Here is a 22,112-nt window from a genome sequence, read left to right on the forward strand (position 1 = left end):
AAAATCTACCTATTGCAAAATAAACAATTATAATGGTTTGTAAATGCCTTTTGTATCCAGGAAAATGTCTTTCAGTGCTTTCTATAGGGATCATTGCCCACTGTTTCTTGCAGATAACATTTAATTTGAGAGATCTTCTTGTGTAAGCAAAGCTCCACAGTGGAGAGGTGTGACACTAGTACTTTGTCAGCCAAACCTTTCTGCAGGTTCCAAGCAGTCATATGAGTCTCTGCCTTTGATTTTCTGGCTAGCACACAAGCAGCTCTATAGAAGTTTTCTGGGTCTTTCAGATCTTGCCTTTTCTTCCACATTTCCTCTTAACTGCCATTTTTCCAATAATATTATGGGCAGCTAAAACAGTGTGCTGAAACCAATTTGCAACATGTTTATAGCCTTTCCATAACTTTGTAGATATTGATTAGCTTAATTTTCAGATCCTCACTGCCCATGGTTGTTGAGTGGCCACACAAAACCTATGCCCTGAAGTTGCCTATAGCTGGCAACTCCGAAGAGCTTTTGAGGCCTAATGAGGTAATAAGGGTCAGGGTCCCTGGACAAATGAAATGGGTATCCAAACTTTTTCACATAATACAAAACACAGATGGAGAGAAGTGAACTGTAGGGCAATTGTGTCCTCACCTTAATATGCAAGTCTTAAGAACATTATGCCTGCACGATAGATGTTTCCCTTAAAGGAACACTATAACCCCAAACAATGTAGGTCTCTAAAAAAATATGTTGTATAAATAAGCTCATGTAAAACCCTGCTTCATCTAAATAAACCATTTTAATTAAAATATATATATTTTTTTTTTTTTATTTTTTTTTTAAGTAGTATGTGCTATTGGGTAATCCTAAATAAAAAAAATTGCAATTTTAAGGCACTGTGTCTTCCTGATTGCAGCTACAAAGAGAGACAATAGGCCCAGAACATGTGAATGTAGGCCTCTGCTGCATGTAGCTGCAATCAGGTCAATTACAGTGCAGCTACACACACATTTGCTTCTCTCCACCCTAGGGTTACAGCACACAGGGAGATGGTTAAATCTGGGCTACTACGGGCAACAAATCTGGTGGAGCACAAGCCATTTCAGAAAATGACCTTATCTCTGCTCCTCCTCATCACCCAGTGACAGGGAGACATGCCTTCCTTACACCCTGTCCCATTTAAAGTTTTGCAGTGTGTGTGTGTGCGTGCACACGCATGCAGTATGTAAGGAGTAGGAATGGGATTGATAAAAATTAGCCTTTCAACTTCATTTATCAGTTGCAGAGGGGAACCAAACAAACCACATGACCCTCCTGACCTCATCATGTGCATCACCACTTGCTTCCTCTCAGTTTTGGGCCAAAGAATAACCAGATGCCATGCTGGATCCTCAGCCCCTCCATACCACCTCACTTCTGACTCACTCACTGTGTATGAAAGCTTAAACAATGAAATAAATAAAACACCTACACACCAAAATATAAATTGTCAGTCATATTGACTACTCGTTATTAGTGTGAGTGTAAAGGTGGCCATACAGGGGCAGATTTCAGCTGCCGTTTTGAGTCCTTCAGACCGATTCGGCAGCATTTCTGCCTGTGTATGGGCACCCCTGACAGGCCTACCTGACCAATATCTGGCCTAAAATTGGCTAGATCTCAGTCAGACAGGTTTGATCAGGGACCACAAATTGATGAGGCCCCCTGCTGATGTAGTACATTAGATTCTGGCTGAGTTCTGCCTCACACAATAAAATTACTAAATATAAACATTTAATTAATGGACATTAAGCATAGGAGATTAGTGAAGGGTTGGGCACCTCAGCAGGAAATCAGAAGAATCAGTTATAATGTGCTGTACTGAGCATTGTTTGGTTTATGTGGCAGTGTAAGTCTGTGTATTATTGTATTTGTGTGTATTTTAAAGTGACGCTATAACATAAAGATCTTCCACATCTAAATATGGGTATTGTAAAAATATAAATAAAACAATTTGTTTATTAAAAATGTAATAACAGATGTAACCAAAGCAACCTGGCCAATAATCTAATGAAGTTAGTTGTGGACAATGCTCTGAACCTAAGATCTTCTATCAACCATCTGAATATCTGCTGGTAGATCATATTCTCTGGTGGTTGCATTACTGGAGAGGCAGGAAGGCCAACACACACATCACATCATATTCTCCTATAACGGATGCCTGTAGACGATGAAAATCTCACACTATATTCCAGAACCAATTACAAAAACACCTCATGTGTCAAATTTACAACATCTCCATGTTTAACTTACAGCTCAAAGAAGAACACCGCATATTTGGACAAAATACCTTATAAGTATGTATATATTGAAACTGCTTAGCAGTCAGTGTTTCAATGGGACCCCTATATATTAATAGCCCTTAACCATCACTGGGCCTGCTTCTGTTATAGATATAACCTTGGAACCCTAGATGTTGCTATACCACGAGAATCCCTAACATAATAGCAAGCTAAAATGTTGGAAGTTGTGGTCCAGCGAGGGTTTCAACACAGGTGGTAGAAAATATTGAAAACCAAAATACCCCTGCCCCTCTTTACCATGTGTAAAGGGATAATTCACCTTTAAAGTAACATGAGGCAATTTGCAGATGGTCTTCGTTTATGATTGGTGGTGGGTGTTTTTCATTTTTTTTTTTTTTAATGCATTTTTAAAACATGAATGCCAATGCCACATAAAACACATAAAAACATCCAGGTGTAAAAGCCCTAAAGCAACTCCCTAGTTTAAAATGAAGATGGCTGCCTGGTTGCAAGGGGAAATTTACTCTAGCAACGTCCAGGCTCAGCCATTGATGAGCCAATGCAAAAAAAATTATTAGCACTTGTCTTTCTAATGATGAGAGACAGTTTATTTCTACATAAACTTTTTAATTCTGTTATTATTTACAAATATCTACCTTGATTTTGTTTCACATTGATTCACAGTAAGACAACCCAACTAATAAGCAATAATGTAAGCAATAATTGTCCTTGAGAGTAGAGACCACTAAGCCTTGTTTAACTCATTGCAATAGAAGTTGTAAGTTGGACACATCTTCCCACAAAACTAAAGCGTATGCCTATAGGTAAATAAGGGATAGTGGTATAACGTTTACTAAACAAAAGCAGATGGCGCCTAAAAATATAAGCATATACATACAGACGGGAAATATATAAGTTCCGTATACGAACATTAGCCGCTAGGTATAAGGAAGATACACTACACAAAAGCGTTTCTGGATAGGCTTAGGCAATTGTAGATAAGCGCAAAGTATGTTTTTGTGATTGGTCCCCTGCCTATCACATGGTGGGAGAGGCCGGAAGTACTGCTGCAGAGTAATATCACGGCTGGAGCTAAGGATGGTGGTGAAAGTGTATTACACGTCGGTAACCGGATCCCGGGAGGTGAGATTTCATGATAACATGCATTGACAAAAGTGGCGCTACGATGGATTGTGTGTGCAACTTGCGTTACAAATACTGCGTCTGCCTCTATATTGGTTGGGAGGGCTTGCTTCCCCGCCCTTATTTAGAAATGCCAGAATCAGTACCTTATTCCACCGAGGGAAATGTTGGCTTTAGAAATGGCCGAGGATTTTTAATTGCGTTTATTTACAACTTCCTGTAGTTGTGAAGCACTCCCTGTGGCATTTGCATTTAAATATATGTCTGGCACATTGGTTGATGCAATGCACAATGCAAACTTATCTTGGGACACAGCCAGCAACAAACTGCAGCTACTGCATTTGTGTTGTATCGCTTTCATTCAAATCATTTTGATATACTTGCATAGATAAAATGCAGGGAAATTCAGCTTTTGTGTCTTATATTGCAGGGATCAAAAAAGGGTATGATGAAAGACTACTGATTGCCATCCAATCAGAGGTCCCCCTAGTCTGTCTCTTACACATTGTCATCCTTTCTTGTTAGCAGCCACAAATACTGATTTAGAAACACTAATTGCTACATTGTGACATGTACGTATTATTTATGGGAAGTGCTCTTAACTCCTCTGTTGAAAATTGACAACATTAGTAACTGGTAGTAGAAGGTATTATTTTCTATAACTGCATGTTCATTTCAACATAAGCTTAACTCAGCACCTCGATAATATAGACTAGTTTTTCAACAATATGTGTATCCTTTATACCAGTGATCCCCAACCAGTGGTTCGCGAGCTACATGCTGCTCACCAGTCCGATGGATGTTGCTCCCAGGGGCCTCAAAGCAAGTGCTTATTTTTTTTTGTTAATTCTTAGCTAGAACACCCCCATGAACATTTTGCATGCCTGTGTGACTCTCCAAATTTTTTTTTATATCTGAATGTCACTCACAGGTTAAAAAAGTTTAGGACCCCTGTATTATACAAAACAAACACATATTTCCTCTAGTGTACGTCTTCTATTTTACCTTCCACAGTGCTCTATGTGTCCATATAGTCTCAGTGCATGGGCGTTTTCTTGCTGCTTGCCAGCGCTTGTGAAATCTTTATACGAACACACCTTTCATATTGAGCTGTTCTTGGTTTATACACGCCCTCGGCTCTAATTCTAAACTGCATCTAAATATATCTTTTTTTTTTTTTTTTTCAGTGTCTTTTTTTACTGTTGAATATGCCACATGAAAATATGTATTGCCCTCTCTGAAAGAAAATAAAAAATGAGCATTAGCATAGCCTTGTTTCTAAATACCACGGTGTCTTTGCATAATTCCTTTCTCAAACAGCATACTGCAGTGCTGCGTTTGAACTTTGTGCAGTCTGTGGGAAACAGTCCAAGCAAGCAATACTACATTACTATGTTATGCAGAATAGCACTTTTGAAGAGTGAGTGAAATATATTTGCTAATAATTGGGCATCTCCTACTGGCAGAGTGTTTGGTGCAGCAGTTGATATTAGCAGAGATACCTTACTTTTTTGCAGGATATACACTGACCGCCTACCAGCTTACAGAATGTACTTCAGCATTCAGGCCAGCCCTAGTGTCTGTGCACTAAATAAATTATAAAAAAGGAAGTGGGGCAATCCCTGAAAATGCAGAAGACACACAATACTTTTTAGCCTGTTGGCCTTTGTAAAGAACTTCCTTAAATAATCACAAACTGGGTTTTTTTCCTGTGACTGAATTTTTTTTTCTCACTTCCTATTATGAACATCTGTGCCCAATTATGTTGTAAACACTTGCCATAATTTTACTACTACTAATGTATCTATATATGCTTAATTTTTAGATAAAGTCTAAACAAAGTGAAATCACTCGTATCCTGGATAGCAAATGCATTAAATATGAGACAGTGGATATCTCTGCGGATAACAATATCAGAACAGAAATGAGGCAGATGTGTGGGAACCCCAATGCATTTCCACCTCAAATCTTCAACGATGACCAATATTGTGGGGTAAGTGTGTTGCCATTTTGTACTCCATAAGCCAATGGCTTGGAAGGCAAGTTTTTTTTGCATGTGAACCGCCAAACAGAGCCTTCTGCAGTCTGCCAGTCCACATAGGGGCTACCAAAGATCCAATAACAGCCCTTATTTGGCACCCCCAGGTACATTTTTCATGCTTGTGTTGCTCCCCAACTTTTTTTTACATTTTAATGTGTTTCACAGTAAAAAAAGGTTGGGAATCCCTGCCATAAGTTAATGTCACAGCAGGTATAATCATCTTCTATGTACTTTTAACCACCTGCTTTGTGACCAATGGGAAGGAGGTACGGACAGTTTGAGGCATTTCTTCGCTGGCACATATTCCTAGCTATTGGCTTTGGCTAATGTCACATGGTGTATCTCCGCCAGCTCCTTTTTGCTGACTAAGCATGTCATTGTTCACATGGGTAGGGATTTTGACCTGAAAACTGTAAACTTTGAATGGGTCCAGAAAAATACACACAAGGTACCTAACTGCTGTTTTATAGACAGGTAGGCTACTTCAAGTAAAAATATATAATTTTTTATGAAAAAAAATAGGCTGGACAAAAAACTAAATGCCACAACATCAGTAAGAATTTTAGGGCATGGTGTACTGTGTTATGTATTGTAAACTAAATGTAGAATAAAATGCATGATGGTGCATTTAATTATGGGTTTGCATACATAATATTAAATGTCTTGAATATGATTTACTCTAAATCCTTTCCTGTGCTCACTCTAACTTTTTCTTTATTTTAGGACTATGAGCAGTTTGCAGCTGCTGTTGAAGATGAGATATTGAGCCAGTTTCTTAAGCTTAAAGCTTAGATTCTGTGATGCTGAACCTTTTTTGTTACATCAATGCATTTGAGCCCACACCCTGCTTATTTTCACCCACAAAGGAGTAAACTAGAAACAGGGATTATTCATTCCATCTTTTCCTATACATTCCAAAATTTCACTTTCTTGCACCTCATTCATTCCTGGGATACTGGAAGAGGCCCTGAACTCTTTTTCTGTGTTTTTTTCAGAACCACCCCCCCCCCTGCTGGCAGATAAGGGATCTAAAAAAAAAAAACTTTCCTTTTTATGACTTCTAAACTCATTCCATGCTTTTCCTGCCAAAGAGGAAGTGAGAATGTCTTCCAGTAGATCAGTAAACCTGTTGTTCACATTGTTTTCATTTAAAAATAAAACACTTATCTGTTCCTAACTAAATGACTGAAATTGCTATGAGTTTTGCTCAAGTATTCCACGAATAATAAACAGATGTTTGTAGGTGGTTGTATATAGAGGCTGGGAATATGAAAAATAGCATTTTTCAGCTGGAAGGGAAGTGCCCAAATCTTGAAGAGGAGTCCGTCATGTCATTTGTTTTATAGAAGCAGACAAGCAGTTTCCATTTAAACTAATTAAAGGTTTGTTAGCCCGATTGGGCAGAATAAAAGAATATCACACGAGTGGCCATACAATTCTACAGGCATCTTTATTTTGCTCCAGAAAAGCAGGAAGTGAAGGAGTCACTTACTTTAGGGCGAAGACAGAGGGGACAATTAGTTGCCGTGATTTTTAAAAATCTGATTGCCGACTAATCGCAGCGGCACCAAGTTCCATATGGAAAGGTACTGCAACATAAAGTTGCTGCAACATAAATATGTAGTGTGGGACAAACTGCTATTGTACTTGTGTGTGGTGATAAATCGCCACAATCAGATTTTTAAAAACGCCGCAATAATCACCCTGGTATAGTTTTAGATCCCCCAGGATTGCAAGATTATTGGTCTATATGACCCCCCCCAGGCACCGTCACTTTCTGTTTAAAAGCCAGGAAGAAGGTAATGGATGCTACAATGATTTGCTTTTATCTCCTGCACGTTTCTTGCATAAACAAATGACTAGATTCATCGTTACTGCAATTAGTGGGAATTATAAGATGTTATGGCAAATTTGTATGGAGTACAACACTTAGGGGAATGTTTCTTGTTGTGTTAAGAATGTTTCTTGTGTTAATAGTGTTAAAAATGACCTCCCAACTATATGGGATAGCTTTAGCAGATGTATTTTCTAACAGGTGACTTTTCAGTGGCAAAATCTGCCTCCCAGCTATCAAGTTTTACTCACAGTAGAACATAATTTAATCTGCATACTGATAAAGAACTGTTAGTATTAGTTTATTGTTCCTTTATGGTCATGTATAGTTGTAGAATTATACCATATAAAAGTGCATGTTGTAAAGTTCAAGTTGAACAGTCATCAGGAAGAGATAAAAGATCACCGCCCCTTTGTTTCTTCTGTTCTTTAGATTCATAAATGAAATTCTTTCTTTTTTCCTCAGACTGATTGCTTTTTTTGTTCCTCCTCACTTCTTGCTCTGAGAACTAGAAAAGCATTGGGGACGAGGCCAACCTCTTCCAAGGTACATGTATCATCTTCATACACACAGTAAGGGAAAGGGGTGATAATGTTGTAGGAGGAGAGATCAGGTGCCCTGCTTACAAAATATATAATAAGGAATGAGAAATAAACAGACTAAATATGTTATAGGATTTTAAAAAAACAAAAAACACATACCGGCACGAGGACAAGTAATTTCGCAAGTCGGCAAGGGTTTCTGAAGACAACATTCGCACTTTATATGTTTTATCACCAGACTCAGACCTGATCCTTAAAGTTGACACTACCATGTTGTCTTGTGTGCTAAAACAAATACAAATATTTATATTCTTTAAATCTTGTTGTATAGTTGTGATCCTACATCAGGAGAGAGAGAGAGATGGCAACACTGTCTTAAAGGAACAGTTCAGTGTAAAAATTAAACTGGGTAAAATAGACTGCGCAAAATAAAAAATAATATTAACATAGTTATGGAAAAATATAATCTATAATGGCAGGATTGAGCAGATGTCTAACATAATAGCCAGAACACTATTTCCTGCTTTCAGCTCTTAGTTAGTCAGTGACTTTAGGGAGGCCACATGGGACATAACTGTTCAGTTAGTTTGCTTTTGAATCTGACCTGTGCACTCACAAACTAACTGAATAGTTGTGTCCCATGTGCCCCCCCCCCCCCCCCCCAAAATCACTGATTGGCTACTGACTGATAATAGCTTAGAGAGCTGTAAAGGAGGAAGTAGAGTTCTGGCTGTTATGTTAGACATCTGCCCACTCCAGCCTTTATAGATTTCACCTTTGGCTAACTAACTATATTGAAACTATTATTTTATTTTGCACAGTTTATCTATTTTACCCAGTTTCATTTTTACACTAAACTATTCCTTTAAAACTCGCCAAAAGCAACATTCCAACAGTGTTCTTTACATTGTTTACAATTGTGCCATTATAGAAAGGATGGAGCCCCATGTGGCTACCCAAAGTCTTAGGGCTGATGGGGATAACTTTTATGGGCCCATGTACAGCAACACACCTTTTTGTGAAAATACATTAATAATAATAATAATAAAGCTGTTTTATTCTTGGCTTGAGAAAGAAAGCTTAACTGAAGGACATCAATAAAAAACGCTGGACTTTGAATAAATATAACTGTGACAACTGGATTTATGAGACAAAGGAAAACACTATATTTAATAAAAAAAATATTAAAAACAAAAACAGCAAAGATATTATGTAATGACTACCCCCCTTTAACCCTATGGAATACATTTTACTATCCGTACCTCTGCTCTTTTGATAGCTGTGGAGATTCCACTAAGATTTCTTTTGGCATCTCATTTTCTTCTGACCCCTTAGAAAAACAACAAGAGCTAACTGTCTGAAGATGCTCCACCAAACCCTCCGTTCCCATGGTCATGTACAAACCTGCAGAGCTTCTCTTACAGCACTTCGTACATGCACAATTCTACCCCCACGAATTACAGATTTAGGCAGTCTATTCAAGAACTGGTCAGTGGAAAGCTGTGGTCCTGTTGGTGGGCAGAATTTACAATGAAAATGTTCTATAAACCCTTAAGGGCTTGCCTTATTTTTAAAGAGAGCCCTTACCTGGTTTTTTGTTAGTTTGTAAATTACTTCCTGAGCTCCCAATAGTCTGACCAGAACCAGGAAAATCATCCCATCGCCGCTGCTCTTGGAAAATTACATTGCGGTTGTCTGTAACCTGCAAGGCAAAGATACTTTTCAAGAGTCCTTTTCACCTACATGCGTAGACTGTATTCTTCAGCAATTCTCTTACCTGAAATGTGACTCCATTAGGAAACCGGGCCTGCAGTTCAGAGGGAAAATAGCCATCCATGATATCTCTTATACATAGCTGTAACACAATGAAGGACAAATTATTTCAGGGAAAATAACTTCTTTCCCATCTGACATACCACTGTTTCTGTTTTCCTCACCTGTGTGGATTTTTCCTTGTAGGATCGAAAGGGCCCTTGGAACATAATAATCCCGTTTTTATACAAAGTCAATGGGACAGACTCGGGTGCTCTCAAACGGGCCCCTCCCTTTTGATACTCAATATGCGATTCTCCCTCACCTCCAAGTACATTCAAATCTCTTAAATTTTCCAGGACTAGATCAAAGTCTGGTAGGAAAGAAGTAGGTGAAGAAGGTCCTATGGAGATTAAAAAAATATTACTATAAATACAACTATTTTTAAAAGTCTCATATTACCCATTTATTTAATAAAAGTGTAAAGTGAAAACACCACTAGTGCTAAAGCTATAGGGACTGATTCCTGACAATAGGTGGAACTCCTACTTAAAGCATGTAAAAAATATTAGAGATGGGCCGAATCCCAGATTTAGTTTGGGATTCAGCTAAATCGGAGCCATTTTTAGCATGACATGGCCGAATCCAACCGCCTAGCTGAATCTGAGCCCTAAGTATTGAAAAATATTTGCAGCATGCCTTCCCCTGCATTTTCTGCTTCTGCTCTGGGCTTGGTTCGGTATTTAGCCAAATTCGTACCCAAGGAACTGAAATATAGGTTTGGTGCATCCCTAGTAAATATACAGAGAAGCAATATTTTTAGTTATTGTCAATCGGTGTGTTATAACATGGTTTTTCAATAATATGGAAAAGTTAATGCCTAGTGACATTTATTTCAAATACTAGAACCTAGGATTAAAGAAAATAGTAATTGTGGTGTATGCAAACATTTCACTTCTTCATTATTTAAGGTCCCTGGCTCTAATTACCTTAGCATTAATAACCATTAGGAGTTCTATTTGCCTGGCAACGCTGAGTACAGGCTTGTCTACTTATCTGATCAATGATACTGTAGCATTAGAAAACTACTTCCCATGTAGTTTAGCCCTTAATACACTGAATTTACACTGTTTAAACAGAAGTTTTCAGGGCTGACCCTACTCCATACTCCAGTGATATCCGAATAACAGATAGAAGCTTCTCATAGCCTGCTATGAACCGCTGCTTCCAAGGAGATTGTTTACAGTGGCAATGTTATAATCTACAATTACCTGGGCTCCATGTTCTGGCAGTGGATTCAGGTGAGACATCTGCATTGTTTTCCCCAACCCAGACCAGTCCATAATCACCAAGGAAACGCTAGGGAGGAACAAAACATTTCTGGGTCTCACTTATTACATAGCTATTAGAAAAAATATGGCACACCATACACACTCACCTCCATCTCAGAGATTTTTTTATTTAGTTCCTTACACTGGTGTTCCAGTTCCTGTTCTCTCCTTCCACTTGTGGCATTCCCTGTATGTAAAAATTGAGTTAAAGGACATATAAACCCTACATTTTCCTACCCACCATTGGGCACATCCCCAACCCAAACAAACCTGAATGTAGCTGTTGAAGTCTTTTGATTTTCTTTTCTAGGTCTCTGATTTCCTGATCCTGTGGTATAGATATGGATAGAGAGACAGACACACAGATATATTTTCTCAGTATTCCTAAGCACTAAGCACATCTATGAACAACTGTTCATTCTTGCCTCATGTATTCGGTGTGATAACAAGAAAATGCCAAGTTACTAATATTCATCAATCCAGCATAATGCGTTTTTTAGTATTAGATTTAAACTTAGAATTTTTTTTACAAAGATAATTGCCCAAAAGCATGGAAAACCTTTGAGACAATCACATCTATGGGGGGGGGGGGGTTGTGTTCTCTCTCCAACCTACTTAAGTAATCCACAGCCTTTTTACTATAAAAAAATTGGTGTCTATTAGTGTAAACATTATCACTATTACTGGACATAAAATGTGCATATATTAAAGAATGATATGATGCAGCAGTAAATGTGAAAAGGTTTTAAAGGAGACATGTAGGATAGATAGAAAAAAAACCTGATTTTGTAGGCAATTATGAATAATATACGGTAATGGTTTTACTTTGTTTTACTTTGGGCTAAAAATGCATCTTATCTGTAAAAATGGCCCCTTTATTGGAGCTCCCGATAGATCCTCTCAGTTCTCTGTCTGTGTTTTAAATGAAGGGTGGGTGAGTCCTAACAAGCCCTGCCAAAGAAAAGTAGGAGGGGGAGAGCCACTCTCACAAGCAAAGACAGGCTTCAGTTCCCTATCAGGTCAGCCTAGCTGCTGATTGGTACAGTGCAGTGTACTGAGAACCGCCGCCCCCCCTGCACATCCAGAGAATTCAGCCAGCAGGAAGTAAGACAGATGGGCGGGACAAGTGGGGTTTTGGTGGAATTTCTCAATAAATCAGTCTAAAACACAACTTTTTTAAGCACAATCCTTCTATAATTCACTGGTACATTCTTAACTTTTATATAATATGTCTCCTTTAAGGGACTATACTCAAAAGTAAAGGACAAAATGGCTCTTTGGATAAAGGGTCTCAGTGCTGACCTTTGATTGTATCTCCTGTTCCTGGGCCCGCACCCTCCTTTCCAGCTCTCCTAAACGCTTCATTGTAGAATTTAGCAGGTCAAAGTCACTGGGAGCCGAACCTGCAACCACATTACACTGTTCAACTCTATACCTTTCAGTAAACCTTAATTTGACAACAGTTAAGTAAGATACAGTATTGTGTTATGGCAATCAGTACCAAAAAGTCCATTAGACCAAATGAAACTGGTACTAACCCTGCACAACTTTCCCCAGATGGGAGTAATTCCCTTTGTTTGTGGGTCCTGTGGTGTTTGATGGGAGACCTTCAAGTAGCATCATCTCCTCTTCTGCAATCAACAAACAGATATTAGTGCATTCCCTTGAATAATAAACTAAAGCTGGCCATACACTATTAGATCCACTAATTTAGCTAGGTCTTTCCTCTAATACACTCACCTGAGGTGAGCAATATCTGGCTAATCCCCAATTAGTTTGTATGTTCCTGAGAGTTAAGAGTTAAAGGAACAGTAACACCAAAAAATGAAAGTGTATAAAAGTAACTAAAATATAATGTGCTGCTGCCCTGCACTAGTAAAAGTTGTGTGTTTACTTCAGAAAATCTACTATAATTTATATAAATAAACTGCTATGTAGCCATGGGGGCAGCCATTCAAAGGAGAAAAGGCACAGGCACATAGCAGATAACAGATAAAACACTATTATACTCTACAGAACTTGTCTGTTATCTGCAATGTAACCTGTGCCCCCGTGGCTACACAGCAGCTTATTATATAAATTATAGTAGTGTTACTGTAGCAAACACACCAGTTTTACCAGTGCAGGGCAACAGTGCATTATATTTTTATTACTTTAAAGCTGTGGAACTGCTGTTTTAAATACTTTGTAATCTTGGGATAAAGAACTTGCAATCTTGATTGCAAGGCACTGTCACGGTCAGCGGGATGGGGATAATACAACTAAAACTTGGAAGGACAGAGACAAAAAAACTGAATGCGATGCATTGAAAATAAAAGTAAATACAAACCACTAAATTACTGTTTAATTTTTAACTCTGAGAACCCCAAACAGCTTATTTATTATTTATTCTAAATATATCCACAAGAAGATAAAACTGAATAGGTTTGTAAAAATGGGAATATATTGGCCCAGATATGGCCTTTTTTTGATCACTGATATGTGCAATTAATGGGTAGAACAAAAATAACTCACCCGTGTAGTATGCCATGGATTTGAATGGTGCAGCTCGTCTTCTAAGAAGAAAATAAAAATATTAAAAGATGCTCATTCTTTTTCTCAAGTAATATCTGGGGGGTACTTTGTAAACATAAGCAGAAATAACAGTTAGATAACAGATAGATAATTTGCTCAAGAAGAGTAGCTTTTACAAAGGTTGCTGAACTGCAGCCTCCAGCTCTGGCCGCTGGCTCCCAGGGGATACTGGATGATGTAGTCCAGAAACGGATGAAAATACTTGCAGTTAGTTACCCAGGGGATTCAAGCGCAGGTAACTGGTTCGGCGATTTAATCTGAGGTTTCGACAACTGCCCTGCCATGGGTATGTCAGGTTCCCTTATTAGTTCCAGAGTCGCAGAGGTCCTGCTCCCATCGTCACAGCGAGCCAAAGCCTGCAAAGGTGTTTCGTGCGCCTGTTTTTGCCCCCCGCTGTAACTCTGCTGGGCCAATGCTATTCTGGTTTTACGGGGTCTTCCCAGAGTAAATAAAGGGCTGCTCATGCTGCACTCACTGGGTCGCCATATTGTTTGGTACAAGTCGCTAGGTAACGCTTGCAGTATTCTGATTGGCTGCGCAAAGAGCAAGCGCGCATAGAGCAGATTGAGGCGTTGGGGTTTTTGTCTATTAAAGGTTTAATAATTTCGATTCTTTGTGTGGAGGCATCTGCTAGGGACAGTAGGAAAATCTATGTTTATTTTGTGTTTTTGCTTTGTGTTATTCACGGCTGGTGTAACGCTTATCTAAAACTGACAAAACCTTCCATTTTACTTTAGAACGATAACTGCAAACAAAATGTCTGATAGTTTACAACAGTGCTGTCCAACTGGCGGCCCGCGGGCCGCATGCGGCCCGCGACCCCCCTCTGTGTGGCCCCCCACCTGTCTGACTGCTTTGATGGCTTACTCTTGTGTAAGCTTTAAATGGTATCAGTACTGTGATTAACTTCCCCCCCTGCATGGTTCTCACCTCAGATTCAGGCTGTAATCAGGCTGTATTGTTTAAATATGTAATCCCCTGTGTTTTTCACACCTTTTAGTTTCTGCATTGTTCCCCCCCTGCAGTGTTCACACCTCAGGCTCAGGCTGTAATCACCCACATTGTTCCCCTGTTCACACCTCAGGAGCAGTAGAAACCCACAAATAATCCCTGCACACTACAAAAAGAACATATACTGAGGTGGTACTGCAATTAAAAAGTTTTTTTAATATATAGTTATTGTGCAGACTGTAGGAGCAGTGCCAGCATTGTGTCACTGTAGGCTGCCTGTGTGTGCCATACACACAGGCATCATAGGGCAAGCAGAGTATGGCACACACAGGCAGGGTAGGGAAGGCAGAGTATGGCACACACAGGCAGGGTAGGGAAGGCAGAGTATGGCACACACAGGCAGAGTATGGCACACACAGGCCAAGTATGGCACAAACCAGCCAAGAATGGCAAACACAGTGAAAGTATGGCACACTCAGGCAGGGTAGGGAAGGCAGAGTATGGCACACACAGGCAGGGTAGGGAAGGCAGAGTATGGCACACACAGGCAGAGTATGGCACACACAGGCAGGGTAGGGAAGGCAGAGAATGGCACACACAGGCAGAGTATGGCACACACAGGCCAAGTATGGCACAAACCAGCCAAGTATGGCACACAGGCAGGCAGAGTATGGCAGGTTTTTGCTGTACTACAACCATTAATATGGGTATGGTCATGTGATAACATGGGTGTGGTTTCAAGTGGGTGCAGTTTCAAAAAGGGGAGTGGTCAAAACTGGCTTCCATTATCGGCCCTCCACCACGCAGGTCGAAAAAATTCCGGCCCTCGGTACAACAGAAGTTGGACAGCACTGGTTTACAATATAACTAACACGAGTGTTTGGCGTTATGAACTGGATGCTGAAAGGCACTGCTCAGTCAGTTGTGCAAAGGTATTTGTGTGTGGGTACTAGCTAAACTGTGGCTGGAATCGGTAGGGTAGGCATTATGGAGGCTGGACTGTAAGCGCCGCCTGGTTATAGCCCGAAGCGCAATGGTACGTGAGACCAGCAGGTGGCGCACCATTCTTATACAAGTTTTATTACCTGTTTTTGTAATATACGCTTAAAATCATGCAGTTTATATCGCGGTCTGATCCGTTATCGGTGCTCAAAACAGGAGCGATGGTTTGGTGTTTCTCTGCCTTTAGGAATTCACGTTAAGTTTTCTTTGTACTTCACCCTCCTCCTATTAATAGACAAACAATATAGCGAAATGTAAGAAAACAGCACTGTAAAAAAACACATGATAAAAAAGAGAATATGAGCATCCTGGATAAAATGACCTGGGTTATGGGAGCAACGTGATGGGAAAATATTATCAAACACAGAAAAAACACCACATAAAAAAAAGAATCAGATCTTTGTGGGTAATATAAATGGGCCATGTCCATGTGCTGCTCATTTCCAGAATGCCATCTGGCTGACCCTGGTAACATAGTAACATAGTAAGTTAGGGCGAAAAAAGACATATGTATATTAAGTTCAACCATAATGCCTATATATAACCTGCCTAACTGCCCATCTGAAGCAGGGGCGGGCCAAGCCGACCGGGCGCCCTAGGCAACCCGGTCGGCCTACTCCGCCCACCCCCCCGCCCCCACGAACGGCGCATGCGCGCCAAAGCACAGGAGGCGGTGCAGGGGGGGGCGGGGCGATTAGATCGGTTATTGCCTCCACTGCTAATAACAAGCGGCGGAGGCAATGACAAAGTAGCACTAGGGGTAGGCAGGAGAGGCTCCTGCCTGGCACCCCTCAATCGTTGCGCCCTAGGCAGCTGCCTCTTCTGCCTACCCCTAATTCTGGCCCTGATCTGAAGCCTCTCTAATTTGCCGCAGAGGGGAAAATTCCTTCCTGACTTCAAGATGGCAATCTGACCAGTCCCCGGATCAACTTGTACTAGTTGGAACTAACCAATTTAATTAAAAAACTGTTGCCCTGTGAGGCTACCATTTAATTGTCTTTAAATAGATCTGAATGGTGTATGGAAACAATTTCCCCATTCTTTAACATTTGACTTCATTTCTAAACGTGTATGCAAGAGCCGTTTTATTCAGAGAAGGTTAAAATGTTAAACAACAAAAAAGTGGTGGTTTGCCTATTGGCTTTTGCAGATAGTTAAAATGTGTATGTTTAGGGTTCCTACTGAAACATACTCAGGGTCAACCCATGTTATTCTATCATCCAAAGTGCAGCTACCCCGAAATCTAACTACACTGCCATTTCCAAACAGACGTAGTTAAAGGGAAGTTTCAAGAACTCTTTTTTTTTTTAATTAATGTGATACTTTATTGAATGGAATATTTGAGGGTGATTCAGTGGGTTACAGTTAGACAACACCAGCTGACTGAGAATTTGCATATCTTCAGTTAAGTGAGGTAACAACTCATTGACACAATATGATAAAGCAGCTTATTAAGGGGCCCATTCAAGTCCGAATGAGTACGAATGGAAAAAAAAAAAAAATTTCTAACTTTTAGAACAGTGTGTATTTTCTGTGATTTTTTAGTTAATTTCTGTGACTTTTTCGTACTTTGGACAATTTGTTATTCATTCAAGCTTCTATATCGTGACTTTCTTTTGGCCAGGTTGGAGCTGCAGAGTGTCATTGAGTCCTATGGGAGGCTTTAAAAAACATGCACTGAAAGTCTAAAGTCAGAAAGCTTTTTGCGCTGTTTACAATCATTCAGATATGAAAATTTCAGAACTTTAGGATCATACCACAATATTTTCGTACGGCCACTATGCAAATTTTCATGCAATTAACGAACATCAGGAATTTTCATACTTCATCCAAATTTTTCCCAAACGTACTTTTAAAAGTCTGAAAATCGAACTTTGATAAATAAGCCCCTGTGTGTATAGTCAAAGTATGCAGGCAGTCAATTCATCACTAAATTTATTGCATATAGTTGCCTATTTATATAAATAAAGTAGTATAATGTAGAAAGCAATCTCTATGTCTATGGACCAGGCCCTGATTGGCAATTTCTGGATTCTTGGCTAATAAGGGACTGTTGTAAGATGCCACAGAGAATCATGATTTTATTGGGCTGGTGGGGGGCTGTTTGGGCCCCATGTATTTAAAATGCCATGGCACCACAGAGAGCTCACCTAATATTGCCAGGAATAAAAGCAGAAGGTTTCATTGTATATGTTAAATGATGGTCTTGTGAGCGAGCTTCCTGCCTATTGTTAATAATAAGTATGCTCATGTAAAGAAAGGAAACATTTCTCTGTTCATGTTTATCTCAGTTTGTACCACTTCCTCATTTGTGTGTAAGCAGGAACTTTATCTTTAATTTCAGTTCTCAGAATCCTCCCAGAGAGAAACAAAGGCAGAAGGGAGTGGTCCTCAGTCACTTTTAAAAAGGATGAAAAAAAGACTGGAAACAAGATTGTGGTTTATGTGGCCCTATATTATACATAATTTTTGTATTACAAAACACTACAATTATTTTTTTTCTTACTAGTGTTAGGACTGTTAGTTTAGGGCTTAAGCATGTCAGCGTCAAGTTGAATCCAGCTATCATCATAAAGGACAGTTGAATTCTGTACACTAATTCTACTTGCTGAGCTACCAGAAACTTCTAGATAATAAAGCAAACGAAATAGTTCTATTAAGTATGTGCCACAAAGAAAATGTGTTGGATCACATGCTCTGCATTTCTTAATTAAACCAATTGGCTCTGTAGGGGGGAGGTAACAGATAAAATAATCCAGCTGGACCTCAAGTAAAGGTAATATCTGATCTAAACCCAAAAAGTAATTGATGTAAAAGAGTGGTCCTCTGAGCAAGTTTGCAATTTACATTTTGTTACATTACATTCTGTTTTAAGGGCTCACACTGCATTTTACCTGCTTTTGGCGCTTGCATGTGCCTGAATGAGTATGATCCAATAGGGAAGAATGAACTGCATTTCATGCTACACTCCATTGAAGGAAGATACACCCATGTGTAAGAGCCCTAAGTGTTTTTATTTTTGAGATTTTAGCAATTTTCGTCAGGTAGTAGTTGTAGCTCAGTGGCTTCCTTTGAAAGTAAAAGTGTCTGACTATACCCAATCTACATAGTCAGTTAACTGTAGGGTTGCTGACTCTTTGACTTTTAAAGAGAAATGTTTATCCAAAAGTTTGGTATTAGCAACCACAGTTTGTTGGTTTCCGGTATCAGAAACCACTACAAACAGAAGAGTAATGTAAATTGGAAATGTGCATAGAGAAGCACATTTTTTTTATCTTAGATCCCCATTAAAGCCCTAACGGTTGGTAATGGTTAGGATTATGCTCTGTGCAATCTAAGCTGCCAACTAATAATTCTGCATGCTTCTGTGTTTTGTAAACCTTTGCTCTACACTGGAATTTTACAATATGTTGACTTCTGCTACAGCTAGATACTGCTGGAACATTCTCCTGACTTCATAAGGCATCTATAGCCTACAAAGTCTGAGCAGTTGGATTCATTTGAAAACACAGATAGCTACTCTGACTTTTCCTGTTTGACCTTGGTCAGTGGGCCCTGGGGCTCACACTTTTTCAGCTTCAGTTTGAGTTTGAATAGGATAACTTCATTTTAAAATATATCAACCCTAATCTATGTATGTGTCAAGGTTTACAGTGTATGTTGGGGCCTGTGCATGCACTAGGGTTGCCACTTTTTACTATCAGTAGGGCAGGGCTGGGATGCCACTTGGCAATGGGGTGATGATGTAACAGGGCGGGGAAATGGATAGGTTGGCTGGGGTAATTTGTTGATGGGGTGGGAAAATGGGCCAGCTGGAGCTGTAAAGAGCAAAACTACAGTTCATATGTTCATTGAATGGATGGATTTCAGATTTTTTTTAAATATCTCCTAGGGTGCAACCTGTTTAGTGGGGTTCTTGGGTGCTGTCTGACACAGTTTAATCTTTTCTTCCAAGCGATTGCTGACAAGGAGCCTGGGCAGCTAAAGCCCATCCAGACAGGCTTTAACTGCACCTGCTCCTGGTACTTACTTTTTTTTCAAACAGGTAAGGCTATTGGGAATGGGGCTCAGTGCTGCAGTTCAGGAGACCTCTCCAGGGTTACTAGCATATCTTACTAACTGCCCTTGACTTTTGGAATTATATTTGTAACAACAGCACTTTCCTATCTCTTTCCTGAGCAGAGCAACAGGAATGTTAGTAAGACTATGTTATTATGATAATATTGTTTGTATGTGCTTGTAGAAAATACATACTATATGATTCTATCTATATCTTTAATACTGGTACTTATACAATGTATGAAAAAGATAAAACCATAAGCTTAATAGATTTGAAATAAAAAAAAATGTGCATAGAAAAGTTCTTTTAAGGAGGTTATTATCTCACCTTTTCAATTCTTATAATTTTTCTTATAATTTAGACTCAGCTTTTGCTGTTTCGTGGGTGCTATTTTGATATCTACCACTAGGTGCAGCATGGGAGCATTTTTAGCAATGGAGAGTTAATTTTGATATTATGCTGAAACCTTCTCCAGCCTTGATTTAACGTGCTTTTTAGAAGGGTGCGGTTTGGGGTGTCAGGACCATGGCTTTTCACTTATAATAAAAATATATCATTTTGGAGCTAAACCTTTACTGCCTTTCCATATAATATATATATATATACATATACAAACTGGAAGTTAATTGAAACTTGAAATTGAAACATCAGTGTGTTCAGGTTTCCTTGAACAGTCGACCATTCAAAGAGAATTGAAATGCGTTGATGGGGGATCATGTGAAGTTTCTATTCCTGTGAGTGCTTCTAGTTTCTGCATTTATCTGATTTATTTGGAAAGCACCTGGAATTAGGTTGCAGAGTGGTAAGTGCTGGTTGCAGTCTGTAAGTGTCGGTTGCAATTCGGCACTTGCCACTCAAACCTACTTCCTGGTGCTTCCCATCACCACTCCATTCTAATTTAATTCTTGTTCAATATTAAAGCACTCACAGACATATGTAAAGAAGCCTTTGTGTTTATTCACATAATCCCACACATCAACTAAAGTCATCAGGATGCCCACTGGAAGTCATTATGCAGTTGAAATATTTTAAACTACCAATTGTGAAGTATAGTATAAAACAACAAAACACAACAACACACATGCAAACATTACAATTCCATAAATGTTTGGGTTATATAGATAGACCAGTGATTAAAGTGTGTATAAAAAAATACAATCATAAAAATCATACAATGTCACACAATGACATCTCATAACTAGTTGTTCCAATTTTAAATCATATGGTTATAGTTCAGCAGCCACTTCACATAAATAATATGGAAAAAAATTGTTATACAAACTGTTGCAGGTGCCATGCCTGTGGTTGGTGGCGTAAATAATTGCTCAAAGATATTATTCATATATTTCCCATTAAATAGGTTAACTTGCTCACTCACTACATTGAAGGTAACAAACCCAATATCATTACATGATCACACATTACCATCATGATCATTTAAACCCAGCACTGCACCAAAACTAATATACTAATATAAAGTAGCATCTAGACTAGATTAATAATAACACACCAAAACTATTCCTCCAGACTTGTTCAGACTTCAAATACTGCAAGGAAAACATATACCCATAATTAATGTATAGTACTCAACAATTAAAGGAGGATATCAGTTGTGAATTTGTGTTAGAGTATCAGTTTCAGTCAGTGCCATTGATATAATTTACACAATTATTTCAAACACTACCCCACAACTATTAAACACATATTCCTTATTGTGACATAATCTATGTCACCGTTTTCTTCATAGGGACATAATCTCTCGAAGTAAAGCATGCCAATCAATACATTTTATGGCACTATGGCCTCTAGGCCCCTAGAGACCACGGCGTCCAATGTTCGAATTCATTTGGTTTCCATCTGTAGCAATAATTTACCTCTATCACCCTCCTCTCAACAGAGGTACATGATCTAACTCAGGGGTCCCCAACCTTTCTTACTCATGAACCACAGTCAAATGTAAAAAGAATTGGAGAGCAACACAAGCATCATAAAGGTTCATGGAGGTGCCAAATAAGGGCTAAGATTGGCTATTAGGCAGCCTCTATGCACACTATCAGCTAACAGGAGGCTTTATTTATTAGTAAATCTTGTTTTTATTTAACCAAAACTTGCCACCAAGGTAGGAATTCAAAAATAACCATCTGGAGTAACATCCAAGGGGATGGTGTTGCCCCCGAGCCACTGGTTGGGGATCACTCATCTAACAGAATACACCACACTGAGTGAGTGTCCATTGTCTTTTTAGTTGCACATCAGATTTCCCATTTGCATGAACTGCACGTATAGATGTCCTATGATTGTTCATTCCAATTCAAAAGGTTGTAGTGCACATTCTAATATACTATAACCTACATGGGCAAATAATGCAGTATACAACCCGTTATCAAGAAAGTTCAGAATTACAGAAAGGCCATCTCCCCTAGACTCCATTATAAGCAAATAATTCTAATTTTTAAAAATGATTTCCTTTTTCTCTGTAATAATAAAACAGTACCTTGTACTTGATCCCAGTTAAGATATAATTAATCCTTACTGGAGGCAAAACAAGCCTATTGGGTTTATTCGATATTTGAATTCTTTTTAGCAAGGGAAAGGTCCCTTATCCAGAAAAC

General features: G+C 39.1%; 2 protein-coding genes across 4 annotated transcripts; one reads left to right on the forward strand and one right to left on the reverse strand.

Annotated features, from left to right (window-relative positions):
* Positions 1-3,321: 3,321 nt before the first annotated feature.
* On the forward strand, positions 3,322-6,631 carry sh3bgrl3 (SH3 domain binding glutamate-rich protein like 3). The gene is made up of 3 exons (NM_001103044.1): positions 3,322-3,413; positions 5,239-5,406; positions 6,178-6,631. The coding sequence occupies exons 1-3, from the start codon at positions 3,369-3,371 to the stop codon at positions 6,244-6,246; spliced, it is 282 nt and encodes a 93-aa protein (NP_001096514.1). The 5' UTR covers positions 3,322-3,368; the 3' UTR covers positions 6,247-6,631.
* A 937-nt stretch (positions 6,632-7,568) lies between these two features.
* Positions 7,569-15,646, reverse strand: ubxn11 (UBX domain protein 11). 3 transcript variants are annotated; one of them, XM_031896886.1, is made up of 14 exons: positions 15,524-15,646; positions 13,428-13,468; positions 12,452-12,544; positions 12,216-12,316; positions 11,184-11,241; positions 11,021-11,100; positions 10,854-10,941; positions 9,768-9,985; positions 9,608-9,685; positions 9,418-9,532; positions 9,235-9,338; positions 9,093-9,160; positions 7,990-8,115; positions 7,569-7,906 (listed from the first exon to the last, which is right to left on the reverse strand). In XM_031896886.1, the coding sequence occupies exons 1-14, from the start codon at positions 15,550-15,552 to the stop codon at positions 7,750-7,752; spliced, it is 1,356 nt and encodes a 451-aa protein (XP_031752746.1). In that variant the 5' UTR covers positions 15,553-15,646; the 3' UTR covers positions 7,569-7,749. The 3 variants fall into 3 exon arrangements, with proteins under 3 accessions (XP_031752746.1, XP_012812803.1, XP_002934683.1); XM_012957349.3 differs by lacking the exon at positions 15,524-15,646 and adding an exon at positions 13,704-14,005 and having other exon boundaries at positions 9,768-9,955; XM_002934637.5 differs by lacking the exon at positions 15,524-15,646 and adding an exon at positions 13,704-14,004.
* Between the last annotated feature and the right edge of the window lie 6,466 nt (positions 15,647-22,112).

Source organism: Xenopus tropicalis, chromosome 2 (genome assembly GCF_000004195.4).
Source record: "Xenopus tropicalis strain Nigerian chromosome 2, UCB_Xtro_10.0, whole genome shotgun sequence".
Lineage (NCBI taxonomy): Eukaryota > Metazoa > Chordata > Amphibia > Anura > Pipidae > Xenopus > Xenopus tropicalis.